Source organism: Danio aesculapii, chromosome 6 (genome assembly GCF_903798145.1).
Source record: "Danio aesculapii chromosome 6, fDanAes4.1, whole genome shotgun sequence".
Lineage (NCBI taxonomy): Eukaryota > Metazoa > Chordata > Actinopteri > Cypriniformes > Danionidae > Danio > Danio aesculapii.
Genome location: NC_079440.1, coordinates 11030460 through 11049865, shown reverse-complemented (window position 1 = coordinate 11049865; position 19406 = coordinate 11030460). Strand labels below are relative to the sequence as shown.

General features: G+C 35.6%; 1 protein-coding gene across 2 annotated transcripts in view; it reads left to right on the top strand.

The window, feature by feature from the left end:
• Positions 1 to 19406, top strand: part of tmeff2b (transmembrane protein with EGF-like and two follistatin-like domains 2b) — a 129304-nt gene that overhangs the window by 105613 nt on the left and 4285 nt on the right. For both annotated transcript variants that reach the window (XM_056459512.1, XM_056459511.1), the window contains exons 6-8: positions 1009 to 1157; positions 6537 to 6660; positions 10600 to 10758. In XM_056459512.1, the coding sequence (XP_056315487.1) occupies positions 1009 to 1157; positions 6537 to 6660; positions 10600 to 10758 (432 nt within the window). The remainder of the gene's footprint in view (positions 1 to 1008; positions 1158 to 6536; positions 6661 to 10599; positions 10759 to 19406) is intronic.

Here is a 19406-nt window from a genome sequence, read left to right as displayed (position 1 = left end):
TAGTTAAAACACACTGAATTACTAAATTTGTAGAATTAACACTGGTGTGGAACAAGCCTAAAAGTAACACAGAAAACAAAAACAAAAAAAGTCTAAATTTCTGAAAGCAACAGTATTTACATGTCAATGATTTCAAATAATTATATTTGATTTACCAAAGTCACACAAGTGCCAATTTCACATCTGTCACATCCATAACAGAGAGGTGTCACATACATAAAGCTTTTTCCTCATAAGTAACATTCTTTTAAATAAAATAAAATCAATCATTTTTGTTCTATAGAAAGACACTTATCCTTTTGATTAGCATCGCTTCTTTTGGGCTGTGCAGTTTAATTCACAGAATTTCTACAGTTGTAGACTGAAAACTAGCAAACTTTTTGGTCACATCCATAACACATTTATTTTTCTAATTTAAAATATTAAAAATGTTCACAGAATGACATTTGTCTGATCTTATAACTCTGTGGTTAGTTGTTTTATTTTGTTATGTATTGTTAACATATACTTTCTATGTAGATTTCTGTTTTGAGTTTTTACTGCACGTCACATGGAATTACTAATATATTTATTTATTTTTCACCAAGACTGTTTAAATGAACAGTTATATTTGCAAAAACAGATGACGACCATTTTTTGTATTTTTCAGAAATCTGTTTTTTGCAATTGAACTGCTGAATACTCAATATACTGTAAAAACCTGATTTCTGAAAACTACTTTTAAAAATCCTGAAAATTACTTTTAAAAATCCTGAAAATTACTTTAAAATATCCAATTTTAGTAATTATAAAAAATAATAATAATATTTTTTATTATACTCTTCAATACACATCATAAAAACTTGATATCTGAAAAATGGCTAAAAATGTACTTTAAAATGTTTTGCTAATAAATCCTTTATATCTTAAACCAGGAAAGCCCTCGAACATAAATGTAGCCATATTTGAAGGAAAATGAACCTCTCTTACATAAAGCCTGTGACGTTTCCTCTGTCTCTCTGTCTGCAGGTGTGTGTGTAACATTGATTGCTCCCACATCAGTTTTAATCCGGTTTGTGCATCAGACGGTCGTTCCTATGACAACCCCTGTCAGGTGAAAGAGGTGTCGTGTCAGAAGCAGGAGAGGATTGAGGTCAAATACCTGGGGCACTGTAAAGGTCAGTCTAAACTCTCAGTTTACTCGCACTTATTCTGCTCACTATCTAATGGGTTTACGAGGAAAATTACCCCTTGTATGTGCACAGCCTCTCAATAACACACTGTTTGTTTTTTTAATATGTACAGCAGGGAAAATAAGCAGTGAACACGTCATGTTTTTATGGGAATAATATTTCTAAAGCTGTTGACATGCAATTGAACCAGATTTTGGTAAAAACCCAAACATAAACATGAAACAAAAAGGAGTTATGTGCAATAACAAGAACATGACACAAGGAGAATGTACTGAACTACTGAAATGTATTTAAAACTTTATATAAAAGGCTTTTTTTAGTGACGGCAGCTTAAAGCTTAAAGCCTCTCATATGGAGAATGAAGTCACATGAATTGCTCAGGTGTGAGTTTTTCACAGACTTCAACAGAGTATCAACATCTTGATGGTTCTGTGGGTCTCGTCTATCAAATCTGATCTTTAATTTGTATTTTATATCGGATTCAAGTCAGGTGATTGGCTGGGCCATTCTACAGCTTGATTTTCTTTCTCTGAAAGCATTTGAGAGTTTCCTTGGCTGTGTTTTGGATCATTGTCTTGCTGAAATGTCCACCCTGGTTTCACCTTCATCGTCCTGATGAAGTAGATGTTTGACTGAAGCAGCCGATATTCTTTACACTGATGAAGGGCAGAGGGTTGCTGAAGAACTACTGAGAGATTTCAGCTGCTGTCTGTCACTTTCTACACATGCCTTTCTTCACGTATTTAATACTGTTTCCCTGCTTCATTTAATTCGAATACACATAAATTAATTTGTAAACTAATTAGATTTGTTTTCTTTGCATATATGGATTTCTTTGGTTGTTACCAACATCCAGGGAAATTTTCAAGTCAGCAGCACCTTTAGAAATATGTTTTCAAAGAAAATTGGTAACGTGTTCAATACTTATTTTCCCCACTGTATGACTACAGTTATTATTATTTCTGTTTATTTAACAGGGCTAAAGCAGTATAACACTGCTAAAGCTTAAAGCAGCCGCTTTATATGCTACACATATAGGCTTCTAACCATTTACTTAGTTCCTGTTTAGGCTTTTTATACACTAAAACAGTACAAATATCTTTATAATATACAAAAGATACTTTATTAATATAAAATACCAGTACAAAAAAAGCAAAAAAAAAATAACTGCCAGACAATCTGTGTTTGTAAATCTGTGAAACTTTTTTAACTCACTTTAAAATGTGGTAAAATCTGCTTGACCTTTTAGTTCAATTGGTATCTATTTGGTGCCATTTCATTGGTTTCCTGTCCAAAACTTTGTGTTTGTTTATATAGAATACACAAATTATATTATCTTTTCATTTTACAATTTACTGTTCAGATGTTTTGGGTAAAGTTTTTCTTGTTTGTTTGTTTTTTGTTTAATTAATCTTTTATACAGAAGGGAAAGAACTCCCTTGTATTCAAAGTGACAGTAAAGACTAAACTAAACCAATATCGTTATTTACATACAGTTATTAGCCCTCCTGTTAAATTTGAATTATTTTTCCCCACTTTCTGTTTAATGAATATAATATGTTTTCCAGCACATTTCTAAATTTTTAATAACTGATTTCTTTTATCTTTGCCATGATGGCAGTACATAATATTGTACTAGATATTTTTCAAGAACTGGTTTTATTCTAGCTGAAATAAAACAAATAAAATACTTTCTCCAGAAGAAAAAATATTATAGGACATACTGTGGAAAATTTCCGTAATCCAATAAATATCACTTGAGAATATTTAAATAAATATAAAAATTACAGGGCTAATAAATTTGCCCTCATATATATATAAATGTTTTTTTTGATCAAACAATCCATAAAAGTCCATCATGGTTTTCACAAAAAAAAAAATAATAATAAATTGAGCAATACGACAACAATAAATACTATTAACTTTTAAGTCAATTGGATAAAGGTGTCAGCTAAATGAATACATGTATTGCAAATGTGATAAATCATATTAATAGCAACTGTATTCATGAAAAATATCATCAAATTCTGTATACTGCCATGGTAGCATATCATTTTGGTAAGATCGTGAAGACTATAGTAATGATGCTGAAATAACCCACATTTTCATTCCAAACAAGTGAAAACATTTGTTACTGTCTGTCATTATCTGCAAAAAAGCTCCAAATTACATTAGCTGATTGAATTTTTAATAATATTTCTGTAATGCGTTTTGATGAAATAAATTCAATTCAATTCAATTCACCTTTATTTGTATAGCGCTTTTACAATGTAGAATGTGTCAAAGCAGCTTCACAGGAAAAATCATAGTAAATTGAATCAGTGTCAGTTCAGTTTTTTAGTGTTTAAGTTCAGTTCAACTCAGTTCAGTGTGGTTTAATAATCACTACTGAGAGTAAATCCATCGATGCGCATCCATAAATGCGTAAGTGCATAAATCCATAAATGCAGCTTTTTATCTTCCGAAACACACACACACACAAAGACGTTTTAAATTACTGAATGAACGGAATGATTTTCAATTATGAGGCAATATTAATTGACATCAATACAGTACGTTAATAAACTGAATTCTGACTTCTAAAAAGACTTGACAGGGATTTCATTTATACTGTAATTAAACTCACCACTATTTTTTCCTCAGAAGAATCTTTCTTGTAAATGAAAGTCTGGCTTCACTTTGAAGTACTTAATGTCAAATTCACTAAAAGAGTTAATTGCTATTATAAATAATAAAATAAACAGCATAAATATTAACCTCTCTAAAAACAAGATATTGCTCCTCTCCTGATGAACAGAACAGTGTGAAGCAGCACATTAAAAAGCAGTGGGTCTCTGGAGAACCAGCCTGCTTTCTGTGTCCTGAACAGGCCACCATACACTAAAACCTCCCAGTGTGTGCGACAGCTTGACTGAGTGCTGTGACCTGCTTCACAGACACTGCCAGAGATACAGAAGAACAGAAAGAAAGATGGTGATTAATTGAGTAAACAGAGGAGGGTGTGGTGTCACTGCTGTAGCATTGATCCCTCCATTGACTTACACGCGTACCCTTCAAATGCTCTCACACACACACACATTAGACACCATTTAAGGATTTAACATCGTTCTTGCTGCTATGGGCAAGAAATGTTATATTTAAATATGCAAATGAGGCTTTTTATTTTAAATATGAACTAATTTGCATACATTTCTAGCACAAACAGTGTCAACATTGGATGAAGTAAGGTTTTAAATTGATGTTTCGAGTCTAAGGCTTTTACAGAGATGATTTTGGCAATCTGTAATTACTATATACTAGCGAACAGCAAAGTAAAATGTATATAATTATGCACATTATGTATAAATAAAACCCTTTGCGAAAACTTTACGTTTAAGATACTGTATGAAGAGAACTGTTAAGTATGGTAAACGCTGCTTAAGTGGAGATTAATCAAACACATAAACATAAATTTCCACACACACAAGCATGCACAGACCCACACACGCACACATATACACTCACCGGCCACTTTATTAGGTACACCTTACTAGTACCGGGTTAGACCCCCTTTTGCCTTCAGAACTGCCTTTATCCTTCTTGGCATAGATTCAACAAGGTGCTGGAAATATTCCTCAAAGATTTTGATCCATCTTGGCATGATAGCATCACGCAGTTGCTGCAGATTTGTCGGCTGCACATCCATGATGTGAATCTCCTGTTCCACCATATCCCAAATGTGCTCTATTGGATTGAGCACTGGTGACTGTGGAGGCCATTTGAGTACAGTGAACTCATTGTCGTGTTCAAGAAACCAGTCTGAGATGATTCAAGCTTTATGACATGGCGTGTTATCCTGCTGGAAGTAGCCATCAGAAGATGGGCACACTGTGGTCATAAAGGGATGGACATGGTCAGCAACAATACTCAGGTAGGCTGTGGCATTGACACGAAGCTCAATTAGTACTAATGGGCCCAAAGTGTGCTAAGAAAATATCCCCCACACCATTACACCACCACCAACAGCCTGAACCGTTGATAAAGGACAGGATGGATCCATGCTTTCATGTTGCTGATGCCAAACTCTGACCCTACCATCCGAATGTTACAGCAGAAATGGAGACTCATCAGACCAGGCAACGTTTTTCCAATCTTCTATTGTGCAATATTGGTGAGCTTGTGTGAATTGTAGCCTCAGTTTCCTGTTCTTAGCTGACAGGAGTGGCACCCGGTGTGGTCTTCTGCTGCTGTAGCCCATCCGCCTCAAGGTTGGACGTGTTGTGCGTTCACAGATGCTCTTCTGCAAACCTCGGTTGTAACGAGTGGTTATTTCAGTTACTGTTGCCTTTCTATCAGCTGGAACCAGTCTGGCCATTTTCTTCTGACCTCTGGCATCAACATCCTCTTGCGCCTACAGAACCGCTGCTCACTGGGTATTTTCTCTTTTTCAGACTATTCTCTGTAAACCCTAGAGATGGTTGTGCGTGAAAATCCCAGTAGATCAGCAGTTTCTGAAATACTCAGAACAGCCCGTCTGGCACCAACAACCATGCCTGGTTCAAAGTCACTTAAATCACCTTTCTTCCCTATTCTGATGCTCGGTTTGAACTGCAGCAGATCGTCTTGACCATGTCTACATGCCTAAATGCATTAGGTTTCTACCACGTGATTGGCTGATTAGAAATTTGCGTTAACAACCAGTTACAGGTGTACCTAAGTGGCCAGTGAGAGTATAAAACTGAAGCTAAAATTATTAGCTGTCCTGTAAAATTTTTGGAGAAAAAATTCTGTTCTATTAGTTTTGTTTGAATTAGAGGAGTTTATTATTGTTATTATTATTATTATTATTATTATTATTATTATTATTATTATTAATATTATTATTATTATTAATATTATAACTATTTTAAGGTAATTTTTATCAGCCTAATCAATGTTTTTTTTAATAATTAGAACAAACTTGCAAGAAAAATTTCAGGTTATCTTTTTACTATTATATTTTTTTCTACAGAAAACCTAATTTCTTTTAGTTTGGCTTGAATTTAATATTTTTAAACTGTTTTTAAGGTCAATATTATTAGCCCTCAAACTTTTTTTATGATTGGCTACCGAACAAACTTGTAGTGACAAGATTGTCTCATTGTTAGAACCCATTTGTCTGTCAGACTGTAAAAACACACCTGTATTCGGCTGATGGTGGGTGTTAATTTGCCACCGTGCAAACCACTCAACATGTCAGCAGAGGTTCATTTTATCTTCCTCCACTATCTTCACATCATTTTCATGATCTCATTAAAGACGGCACAAACGGGCCATTCACAACAACTTGAAAACATAAACCCGATTGCATACTATAACAGTCTCTCTTTCTCTGTGTGTTTTTAGAGGAGAAAGACCAGGTGAGCGAGGTACCATGGGGTCTTTATATCCCTTGTCCAGAGCGCTACAAGGACTACTGTGTCCATGGAGAGTGCGAGTATCCTAGCAACCTGTCACCCCCCACCTGCAGGTAACCAGACTGTAGAGACAAAACTCACCTATCAAACCCACCCACAGACTTTTTACGGCAACACACTGCAGGTGAATAGGGGACAAAAAATAACAGTTGCTGATTGATTTAATAAAAAATGTCACATATTTTGTTACAGGTTTTTTTTTTTTTTTTTAAGGTCCCATAAAGCGCTTTGAAATGAGTATTTTTTTAATTCGATGTTTGATGTAATCTCAACTAAAAAATAAAGAGGATGTGACAGAGTAGATCCTCCCCTTAAAAAAAAAACAGCCAAAAGCATTTTGTTTTTATCACAGCTGTGCCAGTGAGAGTGGTTGAGCTCAAGCGCATCAAATAAAAAATAAATAAAAACGAGAAGCGTCTTAATGGGGCGGGGCATGTCAGATACTTCAAAGCATTTGATTGGTCAATATTTGATGAGAAACTGAAGTATGAGGTGATGTGAAAAAAAATCATTGATGAATTTAGGTGGAAGCAACCTAATCGGATTTTGTATAAATTTTATATCTTCTAAATGACAAATTTGTTTTGGAGCACACTAGCTTATAGATCTTAAAACGAACAGACTGAAACTAAAACGTCTAAATATCTAAAATGTTTTATTTTAATTTGACGGGACCTTTAATGTTGTTTAAATATGCAAATAAGACATTGTTCAATTAATATAATGATTTGCATTTATTTCTACACTGAAAAGGGAAACTACTGTATCGTTCATTTGAAGTACACTTTTATATTGGATTAAGTGATAAATTATGGCTTCTAGATTTAACCCATTTTATTCAATTTGCCTTAAAATTGCCTTTAAACAAACCTCCTTGGAAATATTAAAGCATTCGTTTTTCTTAAAAGTAATATTTTTACTTGAATCCAGCAGTTTTCAAGTTATGTGACCACATGAAAACAGGTACTGCTTATTAGGGTTGGGCTGACAGACGATGCCATCGTCCATCGCTGATAAACACCATGATGCTGAGCTGGATCTGATAAACACCATGATGCTGAGATGCATCACAATCCTCCGCCCTGTCCCCGTCACAAATCCGCTCGCGAAAAAAACACACTTAGGCCCCGTTTACACTTATACGTCATTTTAATATGTTTAATACATTTTAATACGCTTTAAAATGGCGTTTTAGAACGAAAACAATTCGCATCCACACTGACGTTTCATCTAGCATTTCTGAACAGCACTCCGTCCACATTACCAATAATATAGATCTCCACACTACCACTGAAAACACACATCACATGACCCCACACACACACACAACACACACACACACAGACACAGACGCACACTCATCGTCATGCGCTCGAGACAGTGAGTCCAGGCAGTCAGCAGTTCAGTACACTGCTCCAATCTTCGCTTTCACGCTTGTACTTAGTAATTTTAGTGGAAACCTCATATACTGTTGGTTGGTTGCTGTTGGTTGTGCACCTTTTCTACCAACCAAGTTTGTCAACGCCATTATAACGACACAGATCACTCTGCCTGTTCATGCCCCGTGGAAAGTGATTGATAGGTGGTAATTTGTGTGTAACTTATCTTTATTTATTTAGGATTTAGTTATGGGTAAAACTAAGACCATGCGGGTTAATTGAAATGGTAGGCTACAAATAATTAATTGGTTATGAATTAATTAATTATTCATAAATAATTAATTCACCACCGCCTATGACAACAATGCCATTGTCCATCGTGATGTTTCACATTAGACATCGTATGATGCCAAATTGGCCGACATCGCCCAACCCGACTGCTTATGTGAAACATTAAATATGTAAAAACATTAGCAATAGCTAGGCCAACACGAAATTTGCTCTCGCAGAAATCCGCAGCTTTTTAGCCCATCACTGAGTTTATTGTATGTATTTACTTGTGTAAATGTGTGTAAATTTATATTTATCCAGTTTTTTTTAATTAATTTCATTAATATTATTGTGACATAATAATAGATAATATTAAAATCTTCATATGGTTTATTTATAATACAGATTGAAATAGTTTCTGTATTTTAGTAGATCTATTATATGAGAGACTTGCTTTGTACTTTTTATTTCATATATTAAGTTTGTAGTTATGATAATCCTTAAATCATCCCACATAAATCTGCAGAATTTTTACTAAATTCTCTGCAGAAATAGCAAAAAATATCTGCAGATTTGGTCTGGCCCTAGCAATAGCCTAGCAATAGTAGTAGCCATTTCAGTTTAGTTCTAAGTACAATTCCTTTTCTATAAAACAATACTTTACCTTTGAGTGAATGTCTTTTTTCCTCCTTGTGCAGAATAAATATTTAGATTAATATTTAATAAAAATGTTCAGGTTCAACTAAGTCAAAACTATCATTTGAGAGAAATCTATAAATTTACCACCAAGAAGTTACAGTACTTTTAGGTTGGTCCAAAGTAAAATTACACTTTGATCTAAGGGTAAAAAAAGTTCTTTAAAAATCTACATTTTACTAAAGAGAACAAGTGAACTTCAAATTACTTCAGCTTGTTACAACCACATAAATTTATTAGTTTCCACTTAATTTATTACATTATATGCTGGAATAGTTGGCAGTTCATTCCACTGTGGCGACATCTGAAATGGAGACTAGGAATCCTTAAGAATCTTTAATTTACTCCATAATTTCGAAAACACAGTGAACATTCAGAGAAAAAAGTAGATTAACATGTTACACATAATCATGCACATTACATATGAACAGAGGACTTAGGATAACAATATAAAGCTATGAATAAAAAAAATCTTCATTGTATGTAAGAGTGGCTGAAATGAAGAATTTTGGGTAACACTTTATTTGGATGGTCTATCTGAATATTAGTAGACTTAATATCTGTAGATACTGCTCCTTCAACAGACATTTACCTGACTATAGGAAACTTTGCAAGTACATGTCAACTTACCTTAACCCCAACCTAACAGTCTACTTATAATCTAATAAGAATTAATTAACATGTAGATGCAATGTATCTTAAATTCAACAAACAGACCATCAAAATAAAGTGGATCAAATTATGATTCAGAATGAAAAAAAAAAATAATAATAATTGAGAAAACAGCCTTTAAATTTTGTATTCATTCATTCATTCATTTATTTTATTTTCGGCTCACTCCTTTCATTAATCTGGGGTTGCCACAGCGGAATGAACTACCTACTGCGCCACGCGTCGCTCTTAAATTTCGTAATAATGATTTTTTTTTAAATTGTAATTTGAAATCTACAGACAGAAATTAAAAAGGGAATGCTTAAAAATGTATTTCGGATATTTTCTTTACTCTAGACCAAAAAAAAGCCAAAAATCTCAAAATCGACAGGTGCATGAAATAAGCTTGTTTTAGGCCTGCAGTGTCTCGCCTTAATGGACAGCGTGAGATTGATTTTGGAGAAGCACCGAGAAGACAAAAGTAGGAGAGAAATGAGAAATGAGAGAAGATGATGAAAGTGACGAAAGATGTGAAAGAAAAAGTGTGAAGAAAAGAGAAGAGAACTGATATTGTGTGTGTGCCTCCTCCTGAAAGATGACTCACTCCTCCTGCCAGCTGTGTGTGTGTGTGTGTCGTCTGGCAGGTGTCCCTTTAACCGCCTCCTCCGAGAGGTCGAGGCTCTAATTAAACAAGACTATGTTTTTCCCAGTGTGCACCAGCTCCCTGTTGCACACCTACACCCCCCCCCACCCCTCACACACACACTAACAGTGCTTTTTTTGCACCTATAAACACTGAATGCCTAGTAATTATCCGCAAACCGTAGCATCAACGTCTTACCGCCATGTGATTGCCTGCACACTCTTTCACTGCCCTCCATTATCACACCGGCACACACATTTATACACACATGCCTGAAGTCTATTGATCATGGTCTGTCCATCTTTTTTTGTTGTTGCTGTAAACTAATATTTGATCTTGTGTGTGTTTTGCAGTTGTCATTCGGGCTTCATCGGGCCGCAGTGTGACAGGAAGGATTATAATGTGATGTATGTGGTACCTGGCTCTGGAAAACTGCGTTACGTTTTGATCGCGTCCATCATTGGAGCGCTGCAAGTGGCCATTATCTGCCTCGTAGTGCTTTGCATCACACGGTGAGCAAAACTACAGATAATTCATATATAAATGTCACAAATAAAATTGATGAGACCACTTGGAAATGTTACTATTTATATATATAAACAGTTGAAGTCAGATTAGCCCTCCTGAATTATTAGCCCCCTTGTATATTTTTGGCCCCTAATTTCTGTTTAACGCAAAGACTTTAGAAACACATTTCTAAACATATTAGTTTTAATAACTAATTTCTAATACTTTTCTTTTATCTTTGCCATGATGACAGTACATAAGATTTTACTAGATGTTTTTCAAGACAAGTATTTACCTTAAAGTGATATTTACAGGCTTTTTAAAGTTAGAGTAATTAGGCAAATCATTGTATAATTTGATGTTTTGTTCTGTAGACAAACGAGAAAAAATATATTATTTATATATTTATTAATCTTATAAATAATATTGACCTTAAAATGGCTTTAAAATGTCTTGCTCTGTTAAACATCATTTGGGAAATATCTAAAAAAGGCCTTATAATTTTGACTTCAACTGTATGTGTTTGAGTAAAGCATAATATATATTTTGTTCTAGAAAAAAACATTAAGAAATCAGCCTTTAAAAATCTGAAATACAGACATACATTTATTAGATGACAAAAGAAACACTCAAAATGCATTGGATGTTTATGTACATTTCTTTACAACAGGAGTTTAATAACAGTCTCCCTTTCAGATGCTTTTTAGTAGGACAAATCTTTACAGAAATAGCTTTGTCCCATCATGAGTTGTCGCTCAATTGTCGTACTTCACTATTTTTTTTTACCTGATGAAGTTTGGCATTTTTCTGTGGGAACCTGTGTGTCTGTGATGATGCGAGTTGATTAGATTGTTTTAGTGGTTTGTATCAACCATAGCAGAAAAAAAACAAAATCCATATACGTGTACTAAAGTCAACTGAACTGAACATTAGACAAAAAACACACTATTGAGTGCACTCCTTCCTAATTAAAAAAATATGTAGAGCATAAAACGACAGTTAATTTAAAATAACATATATCAAAAAACATTTCTAATTAAATAATATTGGGTTAAATGGTGCCTTTATTATAATATTTTAACACAGTGAGCCTAAAAAAATATTTGGTCACTTCTGAGTGTATTTTTCTCTACACGTTTTAGTTAAAACTTCCCAAAAATTAATATTCATTATTTATGTTGCACTAATGCAGGGTATATACTGCTTTATATTTTTGTGTATTTGTCCTGGTCATGCTAATCCATATAACAACAGTGAATATCGACTATTAAGCTTTATGAAAATCAACCTATGATGAAAATCAACTTTTGTAAGCTGTTTGGACAGAACTGTGTGTGGGTATAGTGTGTCCACAGTCATATTGGAGTTATAGAAACACAACAAGTCTCTTTTTAATTAGGACCTAGTTAAAATAGGACCCAAATCCCAGTGATTCTAAGGCACATTGCAACGTGACGTAGGAGTGTGGTGCGCCGACCAAATTGATTGACATGCGCCATGTTTCTATAATAACATTTATACACATGTCCTCAGAACATTTTTTTGCAAAGAAGCTGGGATTAAACTATCAATTTTAACTCTCTGTGATTTTTATAAGTTTAAAACATTTTTAAAACGGAGCATGTAAATAATAAAGGCAGTAAAATCGCCATCTAATTCTTAAACTCTATTACCACGGCCTTGTATGGAGATTACTTGGCATTTTGGACTAATGAGCTGTATTTCAGCTTCATCCGCGTCTGTCTCTATCACTGACTGCTGTTTATATGATGTGACGCAGAAGAAGCAGACACACATGGGAACGATGGGGGGGGAGAAGCATCTCTTTTGGATTTAAAGCCACAGGCTACAAAAACAGCTACACTGTACTCAAGAGACCAAAATGGGCATATTCTGGAGGCTATAATAAATTATCTGATGGGTATTTTAAGGTGAAAAGAAGTGCCCTTTAAAATGTGTTCTGGAGTATATGAAATAAAACGTAGAAAAACTACTTTTTAGATGTATATTATATTATATATGTAGTTTGATTTTGTGCATTACCGAGCATTTGTGACTCAATATTATTGATAAATCAATATTAAATCAAACCCTGACATAAAAATGCGCCAAATAGAAAAGCATACATGTAGTTCCTTTTCAAAGCTAAATATCTTTGCAACAGAACTCCAGTTGTCGCGTGAACATGATACAGTATCCAGTTGTGGTGTCGGGCACAACGGATACATTCATCTCAGAGACGATTGTAAATGGATTGTATTTTGAGTCACGTTTCTATTGGTCTTGATTCTTCACAACTTGTTTACGTTGAGTTTGACTCTATTAGATCCGCTGTTTATGGGTGAGTCAAAGTTGAATAGACAAGACCAAGGTCAAGATTTTCTCTAGATAATACATTCAATTTTCAGAACCCTTGACAAATGACACATTGGAGTATTCTTTACTACTGATGCAACATTTTTAAAAAGCTTGGATATATAGAAGAATACAGCACAGGATATTTAAAAAGATAATCTGTTTGGGTGTAGAACAAAACAAGTACTTCACCAGTAAATGATTCACTTTTGAGTGAAATATCGGTTTAAAATGTCCAAATACACTTTGGTGTATATTAATGTATTAACTGCATCTCTACAGAAACACACAAGTATGTTTTCGGTGACAGCTTTACTGATTATAATGGGATGGGAGTGTTCCTGTAATGTCGCATTGCACAGTTTCGCCGTATAATTTATTCACAATTCAACAGCTTTGTTTTTCTGCTGCGGAGAAAGACAGTGTGATTTTCTTGATTGTCTGATTGAGTCAATAACAGCTTCTCAGCTCGATCAAAATGTGTAGCTTACATAAATAAATAATATGGCATGCAGTTGCCTGACAAAGTAAGTTTATAAATGTAAATTCTGCACAGTGTTCTGTGAGGTAAAGCCATATTTTGATGTGAACAACCATGAAGTGAAAGTTGCATTCAGTTTCCCAACAAATAAGCTTGTTAATGTACATTCTGTAGAACCTAATTTCAATAAACACTGAAAAAATGCTGGGTTCCACAGAATGCCTTCATGTAGTCCCAATACAAAAAGGATAAGTTAACTGAATAGTATTTACAAATTGAATTGGATTGAACATAAAACAATTACGTTATCCCAAAAGCAACTCAAGAATAAGTGTTATGAAGCAAATGCTGGACAACGGACATGTGGATCCACATGCAGTTTTATTAAAGAGAAGTCGTGCAGGCAATGGTCAAAACAGGAGCATAAAGGTAATCCAATAAACAGTCTAAAATACAGGCTAAAAGGCAGGCTAGGCGGCAAAGAATCAAAACGTTAAACAAGACAGGAACTAAACACGGTAAGACAAACAGGAGAAGCGCTTCGTAATGTCTGTGGGAGAAACAAGACTCAGCAAAGTGTTAGTGAAAATGAGTGGTATATAGTCCATATAATCAGTGGAGATGAGTTACAGCTGTGTCTGTCTGTGTGTGTCTGGATTATTGACAGCTGTGGTAGGTGTTGATGAGTGCAAAGAGTTCTGGGAGTTGTAGTCCCGTAGAAATACTGGAAGTAATCTACAGCAGAGAAAACACCGCTGGCAATCACAACAATAAGTAGTTTGAACAAGCAGACCCACACTGAGCAAGGCATAGCTTATATCGGATATTGCATATATAATTGGATGCTTTGAAGGTTCAATCAAAAGAAGCCAGCCTGCCAGCCTGACAAGAAATACAGCAAATGTGGGAAAATAATCATACAAGTATTGCAATACCCGATGTACACACAAATAACCATGACGTGAAGTTTTTAAAAGGTGCCATAGAATGAAAATCTTGATATACATATCTGAATAATAGGGGTTCAGTACATGGCACACAGTGAGCCTCAAACACAGTAAATAGTGTAGAGTAAATATCCAAATCAGAGACTAGTGTTACAGTACTACACATACAGGGATACTGGAGCATTTTAAAGCTGCAAAGATGAGCTGTTCTGTTTATAAGCTGATATACGAGTGATCCACTGATAACTTGATTGATCTTCACAGATTTAAAACACTCCAGTGTCCCTGTCTGCGGTGAGTTCGGTGAATTGACTGCCAATCATAGTTATTTCTGTTGAGCATGTGAACACAATGAACAGTGCTCAAATGTCAGCAGGAAATGAACATTTTTTTAAATTTCAGTACAGTTTAGTATCGAATTCCAGTATTGTGACAACACTATCAGAGATTCTGATGATCTACACGAGATCATTAATATGCATGCCACATGCTGCATTTTATAGGCCACATTTCCTAGAGAGGTTACAACATGATCATTTTATCCCCTTATTTTAAAGTATGTGACTCCTATTTTAAAAAACGGGAGAGACCGGAAGAGTAAAGAAGTGATTCTGTGAAACAGGCAGTCATGCGTCTCGTCTGTTCACAGCTTGTCAGAATGTAAAAGAATTGGATTATAAATAGCACCATCATAAAGAGACATAAGGCATCGGTGTAACATTTACATTGCCTATAGAAAATCATCATACCCCTAGTTCTTTTGAAAGCAGGGTGTAATATGAGTAAAGCTATAAGGTATCACAGGGTATGATGATTTTCTACAGGCACTGTTTACTAGATTAAACATTAGTTTAACGTTTATACTGTGAAATTTGCAGCGTATGTTTGTAATAAGGCAAGAAACAAGAAAAAATTGGAATGTAATTGTTTAATGCAGTGTCATATCATTTGGCTCTTTCAGATGAGTTTATTGTCGTTATTTCAAAGGTTGATATTAATTTCAGTCTGTGTTTTAATATACATTAAACATACAAAATACAACTCAAAATAGATCTCAGTTGTCACTTTCATGGGTATAATTATAATTTATTTAGTATACATTTTATTCACAACATAACTCAAGAACAGTGATGGAGAAGCAGACGTAGTTGCCTACAGATGTCATTTAAGGAGTCTACTATTTTTTAGACAAAGAGTGATTCTTTTGCACATGTATACTTCCAAATACATTACACTGTGTGTGTTTGTGTGTGAAAGAGAGAGAAGATGCGTTGACCTTTCCAAATATGGTCAATACGGGCTGTTCATTCTAAGGATAATTCCTATGGTTACAAATGAGCAGACAAAACCATTTTTGGGGCCACAGTCATATCGCCTTGCAGCCCAAGACCGGTTACACACTGAAGCTAAGCAAGGCTGAGCCTGCTCAGTACCTGGATGGGCGACCACATAGGAAAACTAGGTTGCTGTTGGAAGTGGTGTTAGTGAGGCCAGCGAGGGGCGCTCAACCTGCGGTCTGTGCAAGTCCTAATGCCTCAGTATAGCGAAGCCTTGTTCACACTACAAGCAACTCGCAGTAGCAAAACAACCTGAGACCGGTTATTTCAACAGAGAGTGAGCGACTTCCTGCGACCTCCGTTTACACGAGACGCAACATAGTTGAGAATCCTTCAACTTTATGCAAATGAAGAGCGACTTTAAGCGACAGCAAATAGGAGCACCAGTTTAGCTCACACAGTCCTCTCTCAGAGGCCGGTTGTATTCTCCATGCTCCGACCAGCATTTGCAGCAGATCGTCAACCAAAGCGACGGGCAGCTACAAAGTTGCTGCTAGTGTGAATGAGGCTTGAAGGGGAAACCATACTGTTAGTGGCCGTCATCTTTCGGATGAGACGTTAAATCAAAGTCCTAACACTCTGTACTTATTAAAAAAATCCAATGGAACTTCTCGTAAACAGTACGGGTGTAACCCCAGCCAAATTCCTTCCATTGGCCCTTACCCATCATGGCCTCCCAATCATCCCCACCCACCAAATTGGCTCTATCACTCTCTCCACTCCACCAATAGCTAGTGTGTGGGGAGTGCACTGGTGGCGTTGTCCTGTGGCTGTCAACACATCATCCAAGTTTATGCTGCACACTGGTTGTGGTGTGGAGAGACCCCCCTCATGATTGTGAAGTGCTTTGGGTGTATGGCCATACACAATAAATGCGCTATATAAATAAACACATTACATTTCTGGTTAATTGTTTAAGCTCTACTACGTAGTTATCAGACTTAACATATTGAAATAATGCACTCTATGGCACCTTTAAATGTAAAATCTGTAAAATCATAATTGAAATATAAATTTTAGTAATAAAACCCGACATACACATGCATATTCATGAAGCGAGAGGTGCGGGGTCTCAGATTGATCAGGGTGCTCATTTACTCCGCAGTGCCTTCTTCACCTTACAGCCCGCCACTGGTTTCTATAGCAACCTACTTTCTAACTGCAGCACTGACTTGGGAAGGTCTTCCACTTATCCGTCTCCTCTCCTCTCCCTTTTGTCTCTTTAATTTTCAGAATCCCTGTCTCAGTCTCTCCTCTGTCAGTCTGCATCTTTCTCTCTCTGTCTTTCCATTCAGCTAATCAGAGATGTTCCGACTGAAGCACACGTTTAATCAAACACACTCCTGCAAGGGCGTGCAGTGATTAGGTGATTGTAATGATTCTGTGGCACCGCATTGCATGCAGAGTTCGAGAGCGACAGAGAGGAAGCAAAAGTAGTGGTTCGGGGGGAGATTGTAAATACAACGAGCGGGGAAGGAAATCAAGCACTCTCTGATGAGTGCTCATTCCGACTCTTTGACCTTTTAAAAGTTTACAGCCCGTCTGTTTTTTCCTCCGCTTCACCTGTAAGCATGCTTTCTGAGGCCTCCAATGCGCAATGGTAGTGTTTTGATTGTTGGTTTGTCCCGTAACGAGGCTCCCAGGGACGACTGGAGCTGTGGAATGGACTATGATGTCATAATAGCTCCGATGCCCTGTGTTTGGTCCCCGGGGAGAAATTGCCACTTGCTTTCATATAATCAGCACAAATGGCCTTCGACTACAGTCCATTTAATATAACTCTCCAAAAGGAGCCCTGTAGGATTCTGAAGCAGAGGGTTTATTGATTAAAGACAGCCAAAGATTTGCCAAACAGACATGCGGCAAAAGTGGGTCGCAGGGATTTAAGTACAGCTTTTCTTTGGGATAACTTTTGCTTTTACAACTCCAGAGGGTGAACAACTGGGTTAAAGTGTTGTCATAAAAAAAGATTGGAGTGAAACAGAAACATGAATGAGGAAAAATGGTAGGCCATCCATAGTAATATTTAGTAATCAATAATAGACTGCTATTGTGCTCCTTGGGTTGTCACGATACTAGAATTCGGTAACAATCAAAACTTAAATTTTAAAAACGTCCATTTCCTGCTAACATTTGAGCACTGTTTGATTGGCTGTCAATGTGTGTTTCTTCGTTAGTTAGCCAATTTGTTCTGAAAGTGATTCCATTGATAATGTGCCATTATAATTACAGTAGTGGTCTTTTTTTTAATATCACACTGACCCCAAATTCTTCAAGGTAATTGTATATTATTTGAGAAAATGGGTGCAAATAAACACAACAGAATGTCTAAATACATTAATGCATCATAAAAACTAAAACTCATTTTTAAAACGGAGTTGTTCCATTTTTTGAGTGAAAATGTGGTAAATAGTTGTCTATAAGGAGCTTGGGTTGTTACGATACTGGAATTCGGCACCAATCGATACTAAAATTTTAAAAACATCCATTTCCTGCTAACATTTGAGCTCTTTTTGATTGGCTGTCAATGTGTGTATCTTCGTTAGCCAGGCAATTTATTGTTAAAGTGATTTCATTGATGCTGTGCTATTATTACAGCAATGGTCTTTTTTATAATCACACTGATCTTGAATTTTTTAAGGAAATTGTATATTATCTGGGGAAAAAAGTGCAAATAAACACAACAGAATGTGTGAATACATTAATGCATACAAACAAAAACTCATTTTTAAAACCAGGTTTTTAAATTTTTTTGAGTTAAAATGTGGTAAATAGTAGTCTACAAGGAGCTAGGGTTGTTACGATGCTGAAATTCGGTACCAATCGATAATGAAATTTTAAAAAGCGTTCATTTCCCACTAACATTTGAGCGATATTTGATTGGCTGTCAATGTGTGCGTCTTCGTTAGCCAGGCAATTTGATCTGAAAGCGATTCCTTTGATAATGTGCCATTACCATTACAGCAGTGGTCTTTTTTATATCTATTTTGGCTGATTTAAACAATTATAAAACAACATAAAACAGAAATATTTTGATGTTATGATAGCGGTTCCTGTGTAGAAGAATCACTTCCTGCCCTCCATCTGAACTTCGCAAGTCAATGACATCAAAAACAACCTATACTGAAGACTTGAGAAATATTGCTTAATTATGCATCTCAACAATATTTTAAAAAGAAAACCTTTAAATTGTAATCATATTTCACAACAGTACTGTTTCTACTACAATATTCTTATATTTCTGATATAAATATTTAAATAGAAATGCAGCTTGGTGAACATAAGAGAAATTATAAAGACATTAAAAGGTTTCTTGAACAGTGGACTAAATGCAAAATATTCTTTGCCTGAACAAAAATATGAGAAACTAAATCAAGATTTGCCTTCTATCATGTATGAAACTGCCCAAGAGTGTCACAAGGGGAGAAAACATCTAAAACCTTTTAATTAAAATAATGCACCAAACACTTTCACAGCTGCAACACAATATTTATGGCAGTTAATCTTTTCTCTCGCCATTGGCTGGCAAGTGA